The 20757-nt window shown below is 35.5% G+C and overlaps 1 protein-coding gene across 1 annotated transcript; it reads left to right on the top strand.

Annotated features, from left to right (window-relative positions):
• The first annotated feature begins 2336 nt into the window (after positions 1-2336).
• LOC103598369 (WD repeat-containing protein 70-like) lies at positions 2337-18975 on the top strand. The gene is made up of 5 exons (XM_008582359.1): positions 2337-2434; positions 2531-2596; positions 4446-4529; positions 11538-11658; positions 18582-18975. The coding sequence occupies exons 1-5, from the start codon at positions 2410-2412 to the stop codon at positions 18895-18897; spliced, it is 612 nt and encodes a 203-aa protein (XP_008580581.1). The 5' UTR covers positions 2337-2409; the 3' UTR covers positions 18898-18975.
• The last annotated feature ends 1782 nt before the right edge of the window (positions 18976-20757 follow it).

The raw sequence follows: 20757 nt of genomic DNA, 5'->3' as shown, positions 1-20757 counted from the left end.
TACCGGACCGGGGACCGGCAACGGGATCGCAACCCTTGGCATTGCTCCTGCGCCTCGCTCAGCCAGTGAGCGGGAACCGGTCTGTATGTGGGATCCAAACCCTCGGGCGGGAGCGCCGCCGCGCTTCCCAAGCGATGCACTATCCAGTGCGCCACCGGGCCGGCCCTATGTCTCTACTGTTAAGAGACTGGGGCCAAGAAACGTCTATACTTCCCCATCTTCTGAACCCAATCCAAATGGCATCTAGAAGTCCAGGGTGGCGAGGAAAAAGCAGGTCTTCATCAAATCTACTAATTCCACACCTTATTTTATTGACACAGAAAATGTTGAGAATCCCAAATTTGATTGGTTGGAAGAACAAGTGAAGGGCTTGACTAGATGATGAACGCCAATATTAAATCTGCTGGAATTTCATGTAGAAGAGGAAGACAGACAACATCCAAAATTAGTTAAGACATGATTTACTTGAATGTGGCTTAAGAAATATGGACACTTAAAACTCTACCTTGAAAATAAGAACAGATTTTATCTAGAGATAAAGGATGGGATGTGGAATGGAGATTTAGTTTTCATTTGGTTCATTAAATCTGTAAGGCCATAAAACAGGTAATATAAAAAGCTTCCATGATTCTATTTACATGTACATTAGAAGGAATTTCAGTTGTTATTGTAAATCCTCAATGTATTGTTTCAGCAGTACTAGTTTAATGCCGATATACTCTAGGTGAAGTTTTGCATTGTTTAGCTACCACTGTTGTCTTGGGAACTGAACTGTTTTTCCTCTGAGGCTTTGGATTTGACATTGCATTTGACCTTTTATGTAGTAATTGACATGTGCCAGGTCAACAATGGATAAAATCTATCCCCAAGTCAGGAGTAACTCTTGCTTATCTGGCAGGCTTTTCACATCACTATTTCCATTCAACAAGAGCACCAGATTCATTTAGCTCAACTGATTCCAAAGAGTAGAATTGCATTAACCTCAACTGTTTCAAAGTGCTGCTTTTTATTTCTGCATATGTTGCATGCTTTTTACAATTTAAAAAATGATCTATTTGTAAGGTAAAATAATACATTTTGAAATTAAAAAGGCAAATATGTGAAGGAGCCAAAACTGTAAATCAAGTATTTGGGAAGTGAAGACTGGAAGCTAACTTGCATTAGATGCACAAAAACTTTTATACTCTTTCTGTAAATTTTTTTTTAAAGCTATGGATCAGAATAGCCACATTTGGAACACTTTTTGTTATAACAGTCAATATTTTTAGATAGTTAGAACCTGGTCCCATGCCCATTTCTGCAGTAAATCTTTTACAACTGCCTTGACACACAGAAACCTTTTTAAGAATTCGTTTGCATGGTCACACATGATGCTTAGATGTTTTAGTATCTAAATATAGCCACAGTAGTCTTGATAACCAAAGTCATTTTTTCCCCATCCTTAGAAACCTAAGCAGGAACGACCTGATCGAACAGATTGGAAGCTACCATGTGTGTGAATGAACACTCTCTTCTGCTTCATACCTGAATGCTGTACATGTATTTTGAACTGTATATTGTGTTTGTGTATTTATGCTTTGATTCATAGTAACCTCATGTTATGGAATTGATTTGCATTAAACACAAACTAAATAGAAAAAAGAAAGAAGAAAATATAATAAATATGTGAATAAAATGTTTTGGGGAAAATATAATAAATATACGAATAAAGTGTTTTGGGAACCCTTCCTCTGTAACCAAACATGGCTAATGGTCAGCGAACATGAGTTAGAGCATTTTCTGACATTTTTTTCCTTTTGGTGTCTGGCTGGTACCGGGATACAAACCCGAACCTTGCTGTTAAAGGCTGTGCTCTAGCCAACTGAGCTAACGGGCCAACCTTTTTTTCTTTTGGCTTTTTTTAAAAGAAAAGATCTCTGGATCACATCTGAGAACTCCTTTAGCCATCAGGTCTTTTTGCCTTCCTCCTGAATGCTCTTCAGTCATTTAGTATCTTCCTTAAAATATACTCTAAAGAGTTCTTTTGAGGGAGTTTCCTCATAAAGAATAAAACTGAAGGAGTTTCTTCATAGAGGAGGATAAAACGCAAAAAAGAGTTTGTTGACTTCATTTTAGAATTCTGTGAGGATTGTCACCTTGGCGGTAAACGCGTTTTAGGAAGTGAAGGGTGTTAAAGAAACGCTTCCCCTCCAGTCAATTGTGTTGGGAGGCGGCTTCGGCGGCGCTTCCCCTCCCGCCCGCTTGGGCTGCGCTGCACCAGGAGCCACAGTCCTTCCGCAGAAGGCGCCGCTCTTGGCGTTGCTGGGGGACGCTGACGCTCGGAGACCATACTTCCTTCCGGGTTTGCCGCGAGTGTGCTGCCGCTGTTTGGGCTGCAGCAGTTTCTCGTTCTGGCGTGAGCGGGCCGGGATGGAGGGCTCAGGGCCCAGCGAAGGTGGGTTCCGTGAGGCGAGACCAGGCAGGGTGGGCTGTGCCGGGGGAGCCAGGGGCGCTGCCCTAACAAGGCCTCCTATCTCTTCTTTTGCCCCAGTGACAGGTTCAGACGCGTCGGGACCCGACCCGCAGCTGGCGGTCACCATGGGCTTCACGGGATTCGGTGAGTGAAGGCAGAGCCGTGTCTCTTTTTGCAGAGGTTTTAGAAGTCGCAAGTTGGGAGGGGAGGTTGAGCCGTCACTTCTGCCCCACACCTTCCGCTGTCCCAACTCTGAGGTCCTTTAGCTCCCGTGTATACTTTGCGGTTTCTCGACACTCTTCTCCATTCGTCTTCTGACTTCTTATCTGTTTGGGACCAGTTCAAGCGACATTTACCAGAGACCTTGGGAGAAAGAAGGATCGCTTTTGTGTCCCACTTGCAGGAGTATCTTTGTTGGTGGAGGGAGTTGTCTTTTTGCGTCCTGAGACTGAGAGCGAAGGACTAAAATAGTTCTTAAATAATTTACCCTTTTGGCAACAAATGGGCCCTTAAGTAATATTATGTAATGGGTACTCAGTTCTTTGTGATTCAAGTCTCTTTTCTTCAGAATCTTCACTTCAGTCCCTCTGTAGACCCTAGTCATGGCACATTATGAGATAAAGGTCTCAAACAGAGATACGTTATCAGTAAAAATCATGTGTAAATTGTCCACCCCTTTTCTCTTGGGTCTTGGAAAGAACAAATGTCAGGCTAATGTGTCTATGTCTATTCATTCATTCATTCAGCTAATGTCTTGAGCCACGTATTTACTATCTCTTGTGTAGGTAGTCACATCTCCAAAAGGGTAATTATAGTACTTATTTTTATTTCAGCTGTTTTTTAAAACTTTTCCACTAATTTCAAAAGTTACACTTATTAATAGCAGAAAATCTAGAGAACACAAATTACAAGGAAGAAAGTAAAATCATTCATAATCTCATGATCTGGAAATGAAGACTTAAAATTTAATTTGTTTTTCAGTCTTTTCTGTTATGCATTTATTAATTTAAGGTAATACTTAATATGTAAAGTTATATTATTCTTAAACACACTATTTTGAAGTCTTTTTCGTAGTGTAAAATGCTCTTCTAAAACATGATTTTTAATAGCTGATCAGTATACTAATGGAAGTGCCATAATTGGTAATATCTTTAACTTTTCCCTACATAGTTCCTTTTTAAAGAACTTTTTAACTTAACTAAATTTTTTTTACTTATTCTTTTTTTAGAATATTGAAAGCTTTGGTATCCCTAGGTAGTTTATAATTTTAACTTTTTAAAATAATGCTAGAATTAACTTTTTATTAATAACTCTTTTATTTCCTTTTGTATAGAGATTTTTACGTGTGTTTCTGTAGGGTAGGGAAGAGGGACTACTTTATTCAGAAATATAAACTTTATTACAGTAGAGCTGAGGTCCCTATTTCTTCCCTGGCTCTCAGGCTGTCTCTTAGCTCCTTAAAGAATCTGCATTACTCATGTTGCCTCCTTTATCATCAAACCAACTGTGGTGCTTTGAGTCCTTCTCATGTTCTATCTGATTTCTGTCATTATCTGTTCTGCATCTTTGCTCTTAAGGGCTCCCGTGATTAGATTGGGCTGACCAGGATAATCTCCCTATTTTTAAGTCCATAAATTTAATTACATCTGTGAAGTCTCTTTTGCCATATACTGTAAAATATTCATAGGTTCTAGGGATTAAGGTATGGACATTCTTCATTCTGCCTGCCACCGGTGTTGTTGTTTCAAGGGGAAGAGATTTAGATGAATTAGAGAAGGATGGGAAAGTTGGCTGGTTACTGTTTTTTAGGGATGAGATTGTCATTAAAAATTCTGTTTGAACTAAACTCTTTCTTCCTTGATATTTTGTGGTTATCTTGGAGCCATGCTGTAAACTAGGCAGTGGTTAGTGATCATTCAGTAAGTATTGAGTACCTAAAGTTTGACCGGCTTATTGTAGGACAATCACAGTCTGCCACTTGTTCCTATTTTAGGGAAAAAAGCTCGTACATTTGACTTGGAAGCAATGTTTGAACAAACTCGAAGAACAGCTGTGGAAAGAAGTCGGAAAACACTGGGTAAGAAATTTAGGTATTTGCTCTTTTATTGGTTTAAAAGCTGTATATACCCTATACAAGTATGTTAACAGTTATAAAATAGAAAAAATTAAAAAAAAAATTTCAAAGCCAAATGGTTGGTTCCTTTGGAAACAGAATTTGAAGGCATTTTTTTTTCTCTTTTCCTTTTCTTTTTAAACATGGTAAAAGTTACATCTCAATAGGATAAGAAGGTCTGAGTACTAAAATCTTTTAAAGTTGTGTTCCGTGAACAAACAAGGATTCTCAGTAAATTTTGGATTCAGAATAGCAGTTTCTTTATTACCTCTCCTCCCACCTCTGTCTGACTCTGATTTCATTTTTTTCTTTCCTGCTTACAGCTGAACCAGTATTTGGAAGGCTGGGCCCCAGGTGGTTCTCAGAGCTGTATACACCACTGACGGTTGACCCAGACAGTATAGAAAATTGAGACAGTGAATGTGGCTGCTGATATCGAACCCCTGCTTTAATGAGTTGTATCAGACGTTTAACCTTAATTTCCAGACTGGTTTGATACCAGAAGGTTGGCAATTCTAGGTACCACTTCAGGGTCTTCAGAGGAAATTGGACTCTTCTGCTTTCTTTGAATCTGATTCAGATCATTCTTACACTGGAGATGGGATAGATGTAACTTGGTAGAGCAAAAGGGGCTAGCAATCAGATAGACAGGACTCCTGGAAAAATTTAACTTAAATGAATGTTGTTATGGTATTTGTCATTGTTGGTTTGAAAATGATAAATTGCATAGCAGCAATATCTACTATTTGGGCAGTGAGGTTGACATGAAGTATTTTTGGTCTTTTGAAGAAAAACTTTTGTGGTAGAAAGACAGCTTCCTACATACACGTCTATTTTAAAAAGACCTTTATTAATTATGTGAAATTTCAAATAAAAAATAGAATAATGAACTACCATGTACCTTTCAGTTAGATTTAAGTACTGTAACAATTCATGGCTAGTTTTATTTCCATTTATTTTCCCTCTCACGCCATGTTGAAGCAAATCCTGGTCATATCATTTCACTGAAATATTTGTGTATATGTCTTAATGTGATAAGAATCCTTTTTAAAAAAACTTAGCCAAAAAAAAAACCATACTGTTTTTCCTACTCTCACACAGTCCAGTCAGTACTTCACTTCTGATACCAGATGTGTGAGAGTTTTTCCCTGCACATCAAGCAGTTCTTCAGCATACACCAGCTGAGTGTCCAATAACTCAATTCAATTCTGTCACTGTCTACCTGGAGACTGCCATAAGACTGCCCCTACTTCAGATGCTAATTGAGGGTCCCATGTTTATCAAGCAGTTCTTCAGCATACACCAGCTGAGTGTCCAATAACTCAATTCAATTCTGTCACTATCTACCTGGAGACTGCCATAAGACTGCCCCTACTTCAGATGCTAATTGAGGGTCCCATGTTGTGACCTGTGCCTCTGACCAACTGACTCCCCAAGACTCCCCTCCTCAGTTCAATAATTTGGTAGGATGGCTTACAGAACGCAGGGAAACTCTTTACTTATGTTTACTGGTTTATTATAAAGGATATTTTACAAGATACAGATGAACAGCCAGATGTAGTGATGCATCCGGCAAGTTATGGGGTGGGGGAGGTGCAGAGCATCCATGCCCTTTCTGGGTGCATCAACCCCTCCAGCAAGCTCCACATGTTCAGCAATGCTAAAGCTTATTAAATCTAGTAGTTCAAGAGTTTTTATAGAGTTTAATCTCCAGCTCTTCACCCCCAGGTTGGTGGGTGGGGCTGAAAGCCCCAGTCATCTGATCATTTTGTCTTTCTGGTGAGCAGCCCAATCCTGAGGCTTTCTAGGGGTCCCACCCTAGGTCACCTCAGTAGCTCAGTAGCATAAACTCAGTGTGATCAAAAGGGGCTTCTAGAGAATAACAAAAGATAATTCTTATCACTCAGGAAATTCCAAGGGCTATAGGAGCCCTGTGACCGGAACCAGAGACAAAGACCAAATATATTTCATTTTATATAACAATATCCAGGCTGGCCAGTTAGCTCAGTTGGTTAGAGCATCGTGTTATAACCCCGAAGTCAAGGGATTGGATCCCCATACTAGCCAGCTGCCAAAAACAAACACAATACCATTATCACGTCTAAAAAAAAAAAGCAATTTTAATATCCTCAAACAAGATACAAAGACATGCTATCTGAGGCATATTTACAAATGTTTTAAACACTTAAAAACATTTTATTGAATGCTTATACTATCATAATATAGATATCTTGTATTTACCTCTTTAAGTATGTCATGCAAAATGCTTTGAACAGGAAGTGTCTTATTCACCTATATAAATTTTGTGATTGCCAGTACCATGCTTTGCAAAATAGTTTCTCAGTACTTATTTGAGGAGATTGAATTGAATTTAGAACTGTAAGTGTACTTTTTAACAAATAAAATTCTGTTTCTTTGGAGAATGTTTTAAAATGGCATGATCCATTGGAAGGAACTTGGGATTTTGAGTTGGAGGACCTGGGTTTGAGGCTCAGGCCCACATTTAACTAGGTGGGTAACAATGGATGGGTTTTCAAATTTCTCATCCTTAATTTCCTTATCTGTTAGGTGGGAATGATATTAACATCTACCTTAAAAGGTTCTTGAAGGGATTATGATTTTGGGCATAGTACCTTGTAAAAAGTAAAGTACTTTATAAGTATCATATAGGAGATTTTTCTTAGTAAAGCATGTATGCATTTCACCTAAGAGGAATTTGGGGTTAGATTTTAAAATTTTTGGAAAATTGCCTCAAGACTATGTTCTCCTCCGTGGACAAGTGAAATGTATTGAACTTTCTGGATTTAGTATTATATCCTTGGTCTTGGACTGCTGTTCCTATCCACAGTCTTAACATATGAATCTCAATTGAACATCTGTTTGAAAGATTTACTTAGCTTTACCATGTAATTGGAAAATACTGTTGGGATGATTTATCGGAGTATAGCAATATTCATCACTATATGGGAAATTATTCATTATAAGAGATTTTTTTGTGTGTGTTCTCCCAAACATTGTAATTAAATTACTTTTACACTGTGGAATTGAAAGTTGATATACAGTTTGATGTTTCTTTAAAAGTTGAAGAATTCCAGTATGGGTATTATTTATCTCCTGATTGGTATTGGAGTCTTTCCCTGGGCATTGACATCATACTTGAGGAAAGTGAGACTTTGACCCTTTTAATAATGAGTTTAATTGTCTTTGTATATGGCTATGAATTGTTTTGGTTGCTAAATGCTCTAGTACAAAAGATGAATGCATTACAGTAAAACCTCAATAAAATATGTGTTGTGAAATGACTAGAAATTATAATGGTACAAGTTGTTTTTAATGCCTCTTATGTTCCTGAAAGCTGTAAGTAAGTCTAGGACATATGAACAATATAGACCCTTTTTTATTTTTATTTGAAAAAAAAATTTTTTAAGGGCTAGTCAAGTGAAGCAGTGGGAGTGGAAAACGAACAGAAAAATCTGTAACTGGTCGTGATCAATTAGTTGTAAACACCACTGCACTTGACCTGCAAGACCCATTTTTAGAATTGTCATACTATAAGAGGATAAAAGTGGAGGACATTATTTTTCCTCAGGTATTTTTTGGGTGTAGCTATGTTTTGGATGGATTCATACCTTTTCTTCATGATTTTTTTTCAATGGATGATTTAATAATCCTGAAAAAAAGAAATCGTTGCAGAAATTTTAGAAATTGGACAAGCTTTAAAAAATTTTTTTTTACCTGGAACATTTTTCCTTCCTAGTTAAATCTTTATCCTTTAAGGCCTACCTCATATTTTACCTTTTCTAGGAATGATTTCAGTACACCTCTGGGCATAATAATTGTTCCCTGCCTGTGCTTACATAACACTTTAAAAAACTATTATAAGTTTATTTTAATATTGTTCACGTCTTGAGGATAAAAACCTTGTTCTTAATTTGTGTACTTACAATGCTTAACACAGAGCTTGGTACGCAGTAGTTAACATCCCTAAATACTTGATGGAGGAATGTGACTAATGTAGTTAAAGTGTTCTCATCTGATTTTTTACTTCCTAGTATTTTGTCATTAAAGAGGTTTAAAATTACATATATATTTTCATGAAATTGGTAGGTCAGTGAATTGTTATAATTTTTTTTTTTTTTTAAGATGACAGGTAAGGGGCTCTTAACTCTTGACTTGGTGTTGTCAGCACCATGCTCTCCCAAGTGAGCCATGGGCTGGCCCCTTGTTATAAATTTTTAAGAAATGAAACATTTTAGTAATATTGAAGTCCTATGAGTAAAGAGAATATCGTGATTAGAAAACATTTATTCTAACGTATTTCTAGTAATTTTATTTTGTTGCATTTTATCTTAACTCTCATTTCTTCCTCGTTAAGAGGTTGCTGTAGTGATTGGCTCTGAAATTTTCAGGTGCCAAATTACAGTCCTTTGAGTCTGCAATTTGTTTGAATCATTCCAGATGGGACATGGTAGTTGTGAATAGTTTGCTATTAACTTAGACAAAAATTGCATAAATTTGAGGTGCTTTTGCAAATTTGGTAACTATTTGAAAGTAGAGAAAGGAAACTACTATAGTAATAAAATGAGGTACTTGGAAGAATAAAAAGTGTTGGGGAGTAGGTTCAGTTTCTTTGTTTTTTTTTGGCAGCTGGTATGGGAATGAATAGACCTTGGTGTTTAATACCATGCTCTAACCAACTGGGCTAACAGGTCACCCTTGTTAATTCACTTTTGTTAAGGAAAGATAGCATACCTTGTACTTAAAGTATTCACATTGTGCTTGGTTCTACTTTGGGTAAAAAAATGAAATGTTTTTACTTAGGGTGAAATGATCTCCTCTGTGAGGGAATTTACAATCTATTGAATTCTGTTTCATTTTGGTTTTGTCCTTAGTCCACAATGAGAAAAATAAGTTGGGTTTTTTTTCCTCTAAAATGTCTTTCCTTGTTTTCACTGTTGTTGCTTTAATGAAGCAGCACTTGACAGTGGGAACATCTCTAAGTAGAAAATATTGAATCCTTGCTAGTGTTAAAAAAAAAAAGTTCAAATTTTAAATTAAAAAATTAGATTCTTCACTGGAATGAAGCAAATAATTTGGAGTATTTATCCACTGGTGAGGAATTATAGTTGGACAGGTGAGTGGGTCACAGTTTCTATATAGTCTGATGAATAAGCAAGCAGTACTTTACAGACCTGTGGGGGGAGAGGCAGGCTGAGTATTATGTAAGGTAGGTGGTGCTTATTGGATAATTTAAAGTCTCTAGAATGTCTGGTCATATCAAAGAAGGATCCAGTTGTGGAGCCAGAGTTCAATTCACTGCTATGGTAATGAATACCTTTATTAATTGGGCGAGTTATTTTTCTATGCCTTGGATCCCTGTACTGTAAAGTGGGGATAATACCACTTCAGAGGTTGCTATGAAGATTAAGGGATTTAATGTGTAGGAAGTGCTTAAAACCTTGTACATATAGTAAGCTTCATGTACTTACTGGCTGCTATTATTTTCTTAAATTAAAGCTGATGGTAAGATGCCTTTTGTTACTTGCAAAGAAGTCATAGAAGAAGACCTAATTAAAAATGGCTCAAATTAGAAAAATTTGGTATCATATAACAAGAATTATAGAATAGGGTTCTTCCATCTTCTGAGTCCTGACATGAAGGGCATGAAGTTTTTTTCCCCTTTTTCTGCTTTGCCAGCTCCTAGGGTATTAGATATGCTTCTAAACTGACTGTCTTTGTGCTCCTAAGTTTTCAGAAGTTTTAATCGTTATGTGCAGACTTCCACATCCACAGCCAGAAAGAGGACTGTTTTGTATATCTCTGTTTGGGGAGTAAAAAAATCTTTGTTAAAGATTCTTCACCAACGTCAGCCCAGTGGAGGGCACAAACATTAACATGAACTCGATCTATAGTATTTGCCTTACCTCTTCCTGGAAGTTCCTCTTCATGTTTGACATGAAGGACTGTCTATTTCCTTGTTGACACTTGGTTATCTCCTTGTTTCTAAAACCATCACCACAATCCATCTGCATAACTCTGTTCCTCTTGTAAAATTGAAACTCTGTACCCATTAAACAATAACTCCTTACTTTCTGCTCCCCTCCAGCCCCTGACAACCACCATTCCACTTTCTGTCCCTGACTTTGACTACTCTAGGTTACTCATATAAATGGCATCATACAGTATTTGTCTTTTTGGACTGGGTTTATTTCACTTAACATAGGGTCCTCTAGGTTCATCTAAGTTGTAGTATATTGCAGAATTTCCTTCCTTTTTAAGGCCGAATAATATTACGTGTTATAGAAATACCATATTTTGCTTATCCAGTCATCTGTCCATGGATACTTTGGTTGCTTTCACATTTTAGCTATTGTCAGTAATGCTGCTGTGAACATGGGTGAACAAATATCTCTTTGAGACACTGATTTCAGTTTTTTTGGGGGGTATATACCTAGAGGTAGAATTGCTAGATCACATAGTAATTCTATATTTAATTTTTTGAGGAACTGGCATATTGTTTTCCACAGTAGCTGTACCATAGATTGATAATTTTTTGCTGTTACTGGTGACATACTAAGTTACATCTTTGTGACTATGTTAATTTTCACATCTCAGGTAGTTTTTTTTTTTTTTTTTTAAAGATGATCGGTAAGGGGATCTCAACTCTTGGCTTGGTGTTGTCAGCACCACGCTCAGCCAATGAGCCAACTGGCCATCCCTATATAGGATCCGAACCTATGGCCCTGGTGTTATCAGCACCGCACTCTCCCGAGTGAGCCATGGGCCGGCCCTCAGGTAGTTTTTTTTTTTTTTTTTGGGGGGGGTTGGCTGGCATGGGGATCCGAACCCTTGACCTTGGTGTTGTAACACCACTCTCTAACCAACTGAGCTAACTGGCCAGCCCTAATTTTCAGTCTTTCTAATAGTGACACATTTTGAAATCTAACTGTTGGAGAATTTTTATCTTTTCAGAAGCAAGAGAAAAAGAGGAAGAAATGAACAGAGAGAAAGAACTAAGAAGACAAAATGAAGATATGGAACCAACCTCTTCAGGCTCAACTGTGGCCAGAGATTGCTCGAAATCATCTTCCAGGTGCCTGATTTTTCTTAAAAGGATCCTACCAAACTATCATTTTCTAGGTGTTGACAACACAGTTTAGGCAAAGTTCCTGATATTAAAAGCTTGCGTAATTTCTCTCATTTTAGACAATTGGTGTATCCCTAAGCCATGAAAAAGTCGTGTCAAATTGCAAATCAATTGAGTTTTTAAAAAATATTCCAGATATGATGTTAAAATCTGTGCATTTTGGCTGCATAAATGGAAAGTTGGAAAGATAATGACAAACCTGCAATTTTTGTTATGTTTATTTTGGCATTTACATTTTTTGTCTCTTTTTCCAAAATTCTGCATTCATGATAACTTATTTTTGGTAGGATCATTTATGGAAATGGATAATAAGAAAGAATATAGATAGAGACCCATTATAAAGTTTATTGAGTTATAAGAGAAAGCAACCATTAAAATTACTTCAAAGTGAAATTTAAAGCTATATAACTTAATTGTTAAGAACATTAGAAGATATAAACATATATAGATATCAAACCTGGATAGAATAATACAAAAAATCTAATGTTTAGATATATATTTAATTGTAAAAGTGGTTTCATAAACTATCATTGGTCAAACATAATATGCTGGGCAAAATCTACTATTGGATTGACATTTTTCTATTCTTGATAGGAAAAAAAACCCTGAAAAACCTAAATACAGAAGATATCATTTATACTATGTAATTTCATTTTTTGCTCTTCTGTTTTCTGGTGCAGATCTTTAGTATCTCAGTCTAGGCTCTTAAGCATAATCTTTATTCCATATAATCTTGGTCTGTTTTACAGTTTGTTTTTGTGGAGAAGGGTAATGGGACTATAAGTCTGATTCTCTTTTTTTATAACAGTGCAACCCCAATAGCTGTTGGTTCAGTCTCTGAGGTGTTTGGGTATCCTTGTGTATATTAGTAAAGAGCAGGGGTCAGCAAAATTTTTCTATCAGGGACCAGATAGTAAATATTTTTGGCGTTACAAACCATACAGTCTCTTTCTCAGCTACTCATCTCTGCTGTAGATAATACATAAGTGGATTGGTGTGGCTGTATTCAAATAAAACTTTAAAAAATAAGCAGTTAGCCCAAGTTGGCCATCCCTGCAACAGTGTCATTCCTTTATATACTAGTAAAAAAATTCAGTTTTGCATTGTCTGTGGTTTCATATCATGTCAGTCTCTCAATATCCCTTGGTTTTAATATGACAGGAAAAGAAAACCCTCCTTTTTCTAAGAATATTTAATATTTACATTCAGTTTCTTACTTTTGACACGATCAAAGATGTCAAGAACTGCTACTTTGTTTTCGGAAATTAATCTTATTATTATGGTTTTGACAAACAAATAATGTTTCCATTAATTGAAAATTGTTAAAAATTTCAGTAGTTCTGTTGAGTCTGTAGTTTCCTTCAATACTAACTTTAAAACCCAAAGATAAAGAACATGCACTACTGGTATTAGGAGTTATATTGCTGTGACAAAACTGAAGCAATACTTTTGTCATTAGAGAATTAGTAGTAGAACTACTATTGACATTATAATTATAAAATACAAAGATAGAAATAATCATCAGGGGCTGGCTGGTTAGTACAGTTGGTTAGAGTCTGGCCCTATAACACCAAGGTCAAGGATTTGGTTCCCCACACTGGCTAGATGCCAAAAAAAAAAAAACCCAAAAAACAAAAAAATCAAGAAAGACATTACACAACTTCATTACTGCATTTCATTGATCAAACAATGAAAGTTTACTTACCACTCTCTCAGAAGGCCTTAAATGAATAATCCATGGAAGATGAATAGACCTGTCAAAGCTCAGCTGGTAATATATTAGTATCACGTATACTTAAGGTAGATTTTCTGTATCTATTATAGGATTCTTTAAACTGTTTCTGTGCATTGAATTATCTTGCCATAAAAATAACTTCACTGTGGCTAAATCTAATTAAAACTTTGAAGCCTGTTTTTAAAAATGCATTTCAAGAACATATGTATTTACTGTAAAATGCAATCGAAGATGTTTTCTACTATATTATAATGCATATAATAAATTATTTTGAGAATTTAGCACCTGGACAAAAAAAATCCCTCTTTTCTAAATGCTCTCTTTTATTAGCCATATAAAACACCATTGCCATATTTGTCATGGTTCCTAGGACGCTTAGAATTCAATTTAGTGTTCTTTTGCAATTAATCTCATCCTGGAACTCCAGTTTAGGGAGCAACTTGAATAATGACTTTGAGCTGGAAATAAGGGTCATGTGGTGGGAATTACTGGAACCATGTTACTGCAGTAGTTAGTTATCTCAACTGTATTGAGACTTTCCACACTCAAAAGTATTGATAAATCAATGCCCCTGACATTTCTCATTTTGGGAAACACTTGTAAATGTCCAGAAATCATGTAACTTTTACAAGGCCATAGAAGTCAATGATTGAATTGGTAATAGATTCACTCTATGAAATATTCTTTAAGAAAAATTTATGAAGTTCTGCCTATGGGCCAGACAATGTTCTAGGTTCAAAGAAACAAAGGCTGTTAAAACAAGGTTCCTATTCATAAGGACTTACCAGGTTAGAAATTCTTTATTGCTATGATTAGATGACTTTTTTCATTCCCATTTAGGTATTTGATTTTTACATTCAATAATAAAACTGGTTAGTTACTTGTTGCAAAGAATAAAAAGAGAATAAAGACAGTGATTTTGTTTTGTTCTAAGAATCTTATTCTTTTTTTTCAAATACCTTCAGTTCTAACTAGAGATCAGCAAGTAAATACATCAGATATTCGTTTTTCCAGAGATATAAGGCAAGTGGGAACTTCTTTTGTGCATCACCAAGCATACTGTGCATTGGCACTATGGGGAGCCATTTTTACTAGTCCTGAGAAGGGATGTGGTGACCTTTTTCCTTGGGGGAAAACATGATTAAAGGGAATTCTTTTGAAATTTTGTAAACCAATGCACATTTCTAAATAAGAAATAGGAAAAATGCACATTAGCTAAGGACTTTTAAAGGTCATCGTACCAGTGGCTTTCAAAATGCTTAAGATAGCTTATAAAGAAATCTTTCTCATATATCTGGAAAAAAGTAACACTTAAAATATGTAGGCAGAGAAAAATGTTTAAATTCAGTGAGTTTTTTCCTCATTTAGGTGTCTTAAAGTTGGGTAATTATTGCATAATTTTAATTGCCTGTAAGGCTATGCATTTTATCTTGTGAATTTGACATTTCTTTTTGATTGTCTGATTATTTTTTCTCCACTTGAATTTTACCTCATTTTATGTGCGTAATGATAAACTTGTTAGGTTTTATACATTTTCTCATTCTCTACCTTTTTCTTTTATCTTAATTATATCATATTTTGTTGTGTAAACATTTTACAATGTATTTGAGTATTTTTAAGTGTGTTTAGATATATTTCTTAGGCAGTCACTTTCTTTTTTTTTGGTCACCTGGCAGATATGAGGATCTGAACCTGTGACCTTGGTATTGTAAGGATCTTAAGCAGTCATTTTCCCTCACATGAGATTACTACTGTTATTTTTTAATTACCTCAAACATTTATCATTGCTTTGTGTTGGGACTATCCAAACCCCTCTCTTCTAGCTAATTGAAAGTATACAAGAAATTGTTGTTGATTATAGTCACCCTAGAGTGCTATAGAACACTAGATCTTTTCCTTCTATTCAGCTGTACTTTTGTATCCATTATCTAGTCTCTTACTATCCCTCCCTCCTCCCTACCCTTCCCAGACTCTCGTAACAATCATTCTCTTTACTTCTATGTGACCAACTTTATTAGCTTCCACATATGACTGAGAACATGCAATATGTCTCTTTCTGTTTCTGGACTACTTCACTTAACATATTGTCCTCCAAGCTCATTCATGTTGCTGTTTATGACAGGATTTCCTTTTTTGTGGCTGAATAAAAGTATTCCATTATGTATATATACACCACATTTTCTTTATCCATTCATCTGTTGATGGACACTTAGGTTGATTTTGTATCTTGTCTATTGTAAATAGTGTTACACTAAACATGGGAGTGCAAATATCTTTTTGATAGACTGATTTCTTTTCCTTTGGATATATACCCAGTAGTGGGATTATATGGATGTATGTTGCCATTCAAAAATCAAATATGGGAAAAAATATATCATTTATCCTATTAAATACTGCTTTGATAGGAGAGAAATATTGATGTACTTATGTCAAATTTGTAAGGTAGGAATTGCTTAGGCACTTGCATTTCCTTTTAAAAAATTAATATCTGTGAATTTTGCTTACGAATTTAGTTCCTAAATTGAAATTGTACAACGATAAACATTATTTAGTACTTAGTTAAATTCTCTTTTAAAAAGTCTGAGGAAAAAGAAATAGATTTTTTTTTTTTTACCTTTTTGTCTTTTTTCGTGACCGGCAACGGATCGCAACCCTCAGTGTTGTGCCCATACCGGACCGGGACCGGCAATGGGATCGCAACCCTCGGTGTTGCGCCCGCACCTTGCTCAGCCAGTGAGCGGCCGGTCTGTATGTGGGATCCGAACCCTCGGCGGGAGTGCTGCCGCGCTCCCAAGTGGCGCACTGTAGCAGTACGCCACCGGGCCGGCCCAAAAAGAAATAGATTTTGACTGTTAACTATTTTCTCATGCAATATACTGTTTCTCAGCTGTAGTTTTTGTTTTGGTACCATGTTGAATCACGGCATATTTTAAACATGGAATGCATTCTGTTTTCTATCAGGGACATGTTTGGGCATACTTTCATGGACTTTGTTTTTCAGAATATTTAGAATATATTAAAAATTCTTTATTTTTTTGGTTTGTGCACATTAGAAGTTAAAAGGCAGAAATGGAGTTAGGTACTCATAGAAACTAATGCATTCCATTCATATTTTATGGGGGATATTAGACCTGGATAGTCAGCCATGAAATCATCATGGATCAGTTTAGTTCTCAGTGCAGTGCTTATTTCTGAACTAGTTAACTCAGTTAATTTAGCATGGGTGCTAAGGATTAACATTTCAGTTGAACTCTTGATGGCTTGAATAATTTTGCATTAAAGAAGTCTATGATTTCTGGGGGCCGGCCTAGGGCTCACTTGGAAAAATGTGGTGCTGATAACACCCAGGCCATTGGTTTGGATTCCTATATAGGGGTGGCTGGTTGGCTCACTTGGGAGAGTATGGTGCTGACAACACCAAGTCAAGGGTTAAGATCCCCTTACCGGTCATCTTTTAAAAAAAAAAAAAAAAAAAGGTGACTTCTAAACCAGTACAGCTGTAAATTGTGCTTTAATTGTAAGGGGGAAAATTTGAGAGCGTGAATAGCTTAACAAAAATTTATTCAGTCATTCAACCGTTATTTATCAAGCATCTGCTATGGGTTAGGCACTATTTTAGGCACCGGGGATACAGCAATTAGCAAGTCAGGTAAGACCTCTGTTCTCATTGAGCTCACATTGTACTGGGTGTATTTGAAGGTATGGATAACATTATAAACAACCAAATAAACAATCAAGTACAATAACTTGGCATGTCCTTAATGAAGATCAACAAAGTAAGGTGATTACAGTAGTGGTGACTGGTGTTAAGAAAGGGTGTGCCCAGAGGCTTCTTTGAGGAGGTGACATTTGAGGAAACCTGAATGATGAGAAAGAGGCATCATAACAATTTATGGAAAGAGAGAGTGATCCAGCAGAGGGACCTGCAAGTGCAAAGACACTTAGGGTGATCTGAGTTTAACCCGTTCAATTAGAAAGAAGGCTTGTGCGGCTGGAGATGGTGATGTAGGACATTGCAAAAATAAACAAACTCAAATTTTTATGGAGGTTTGATAGCTTTTACTTCAGTGTAAGGATAACATGTATGTAAAAACATATTCCTTTCAATAGTGAACCTAGATGAAAATAAAAAGAAGAATCCCATTTTTTCCTGCAATAGATATTGAATGCTTACTGTATGTCAGGCACCATTTAGATGCTAGAAATAGCAATGAACATAACAAATTTCTGCCTTAAAGGAGCTTACATACCAGAGATACTTCATTAGAACGCAGTGACACTTTTAATGCTATAAAATATTGAAAGATTGAGTGATACAATTAGGAATGCTAAATTCTCAACTCTTTGGGGTGGAGGGATGGTGGGTGGTGGTAGATATGGCTTTTAGAATATCAATAGGTGTTTGATAGAGACCTTAATAAGAGTGTATAACAGAGCATGCTGAATAGAAAAACAATTGGTAGTCAGTGTGATACGCCCCAGAGTAAGGTAATTTTAGAATCCTAGAATGGTACATTTAGTGTTTTATCAACTCATGGAACTTGGATTAGCACTGAGAAATAATTTGTATTTCAGAAATTATTGTGAAACATTTGAAAAACAATTGGTAGTCAGTGTGATACGCCCCAGAGTAAGGTAATTTTAGAATCCTAGAATGCTACATTTAGTGTTTTATCAACTCATGGAACTTGGATTAGCACTGAGAAATAATTTGTATTTCAGAAATTATTGTGAAACATTTGGGGAGTAATACTAACTTTGTTACATGACTAGCTTTATTTGCTCAGTGGTTTTCATTCTTATGGATCTAGTATTTTGTAGTTGTTTCTTTCATATTCTGTTGTTCTCCTGTCTCTAGGAGTGATAATCATCTAATGGGCCTTTAATGTATAATTGCTGTGACACTGGCTTTATGCTTAGATAAGATATATAGAAGAAGCTCTTTTTTTTTTTTTTTAAATTTCACATAACATTTGAGTTAAACATTTAATGTTTGAATTACAAATTTAAAAACATTTAAAAAACCCAGTTGTTGTTAAAACGAGAGACAGGGCCTCCTGAGAAATCAATACTGTCTCCAAAGCGTGTTTTTTATTGCAGCAGAGGCAAAGAGTCTCTGTTTCTGTATTTTCAGGAATACAAGCAGCAGTGAAAGTGAAGAGAGTTCTGAGTCTTCTGATGATGAGTTAATTGGCCCTCCTTTACCTCCTAAAATGGTAGAAGAACCAGTTAATCTTATGGAGGAGGATATCCTCAGTCCCTTACCTCCATCTCTTCATGAAGAAGTAGAAGAGGAAGAAGATGATGATGATTCAGTAGAGGATGAAGTAAGTATTTCAGTGGTAGAATTCAGTGGAGTAGTATCTTTAAAGGACTGTAGAGATCAGTTCCCTGCTACACTGTTACTCATGAGTGAGAGCAAATTAAAAAAAATGAAAAAAAAAATCTGAGTTTACTAGTGATACCCCTTGTTGAAAGAACTTTAGGAGGAAGGAAACAGAACTCAAAGATAATAAATGGAGAGCAGGAGCAATGGGTTAAAAATAAATTAATATTTTATTAAATCTACATATACATTGAGTGTAAATAATAAATAATAATGATAAATAAATTTGGGGGGATTTAAAAACAAAGTGGATCTAAAATTATCATCAGTAATAAAGTGAAAGATGGGAGAATGGAATCAGAGTTCATTCATTTTGAGCTCCTTGTATTATTTAGGGTGAAACTAGAGATATAAGTTAACTTTAGATTAATTTAGGTCAGGTATGCAAGTTACAAGTTTAAAAGTAATTGCCCAAAGAATAGAAATAAAATGTATAACCTCCAAAATGTAAAAGGAAAAAATGATAAAATTAATGGTATACTTTGTGTATTTGACACCTGGAATAAATAATTTTTAATGCTTCCCTTCTCTAAGTAACAAATTATTTCAGTAATAATTATGAAATGAAGTTTGTAATAGTAATGGTGAGAAAATAAACAGCTTTTATAAATCTGTCAATGATTTGGCAAAATGGGTATTCTTTGCATGTTCATGTTCAGTACATGACACCAATTTGTCAATCTTTTTATTCATAGTTGATCAAATAAAGCTTTTAATTTAAATTTTGTAAATTTTTCTTTCACATAAAACAACAGGTGTATATATTTATATGTACACACACACATGCACATATATGTGTGTGCATATGTAATATTAGGAAAAGAGAAACATAAGGGCTAATTTTTCAGTTTCATTAAAAATTTTGTCTGTAAATTCCAGAAATTGCATTGTGACCATATCTTTTTTCCTTTGATATCAATTCCAGTGGCTTTTAAATATATCTGTAGTTGAAATATTTTCACTAAAATTCCTTTATCAGAAAATTCATCATTTTCTATTATATTTGATGTAAACTCTTAAAGTTTTCTTCTGGAAAAATGAGAGAAAATGGCTAAATGATGGCAAGCGTTGTCATTAAATGATCCATTGCTTTAGAATGTTTTTGGTAAAAAACAATGGAGGCATTCAGACATTGCCCTTTTGAATTCATTTGCCAACCTCATCTACCATCTTTGGTTTTTTCTCCTGGCACTCATAGAAAACAATTAAAGTTATTGGTTTTTTGTTTCTTTGTCTTCATAATCATTGTTTATTTTGAATCTACTGTTTAAATGAAGAAACAGGTAGCATAACCAGAATTAGAAATATGAATCTATATTTGAAGTAAGCTTGAATGATTCCAAACTGTTAGAAACATTACCTGGAACCCTGTGTAGCTGAGTGTGTGTGTGTGCGTGTGCAGTATGTGTGGTACAGACTGCGTAACTGAGAGTTCTCCAAAATAATTTCATGTAGAATACTATGTTTATTAAGAGATAAGAAATAAAGATGTGTTAATTGGAGCTTACATATATATTATTAAAACTCAACAGTAACCATAGCAAAAAAACAATAAAAAATAGTGTTTAAAATGTCATTAATAAAAAGCAGACTTATCTTTAGGTGATTTTATTATTTTTTTTAAGTTCTCTATAGAAAATGTGCTCTCTTATTGTCTGCTTCACTTCCACTGTAATTCTCTTGATATGCCATTGAAGAAAATTCAGTTATTCCAATAAAAGGCAGGAAAGGAGAAAAGAGCAGAGGAAAATCTTGGTAAATAGGTGTTACAAAATCAGATGATAGATATGAATATAAATATATCAGTATTAACAATAAGTGTAAATGGACTAAATTTACCACTTTATTCCTTTTTTTTTTTTTTGTCTTTTTTACTGACCGTTAACGGGATTGCAACCCTCGGTGTCGCGCCCGTACCGGGGAC

The sequence above is a fragment of the Galeopterus variegatus genome, unplaced genomic scaffold, assembly GCF_000696425.1.
Source record: "Galeopterus variegatus unplaced genomic scaffold, G_variegatus-3.0.2 Scaffold2590, whole genome shotgun sequence".
NCBI lineage: Eukaryota > Metazoa > Chordata > Mammalia > Dermoptera > Cynocephalidae > Galeopterus > Galeopterus variegatus.
Note: the sequence above shows the minus strand (reverse complement) of the source record. Positions and strands in the feature narration are given on the sequence as shown.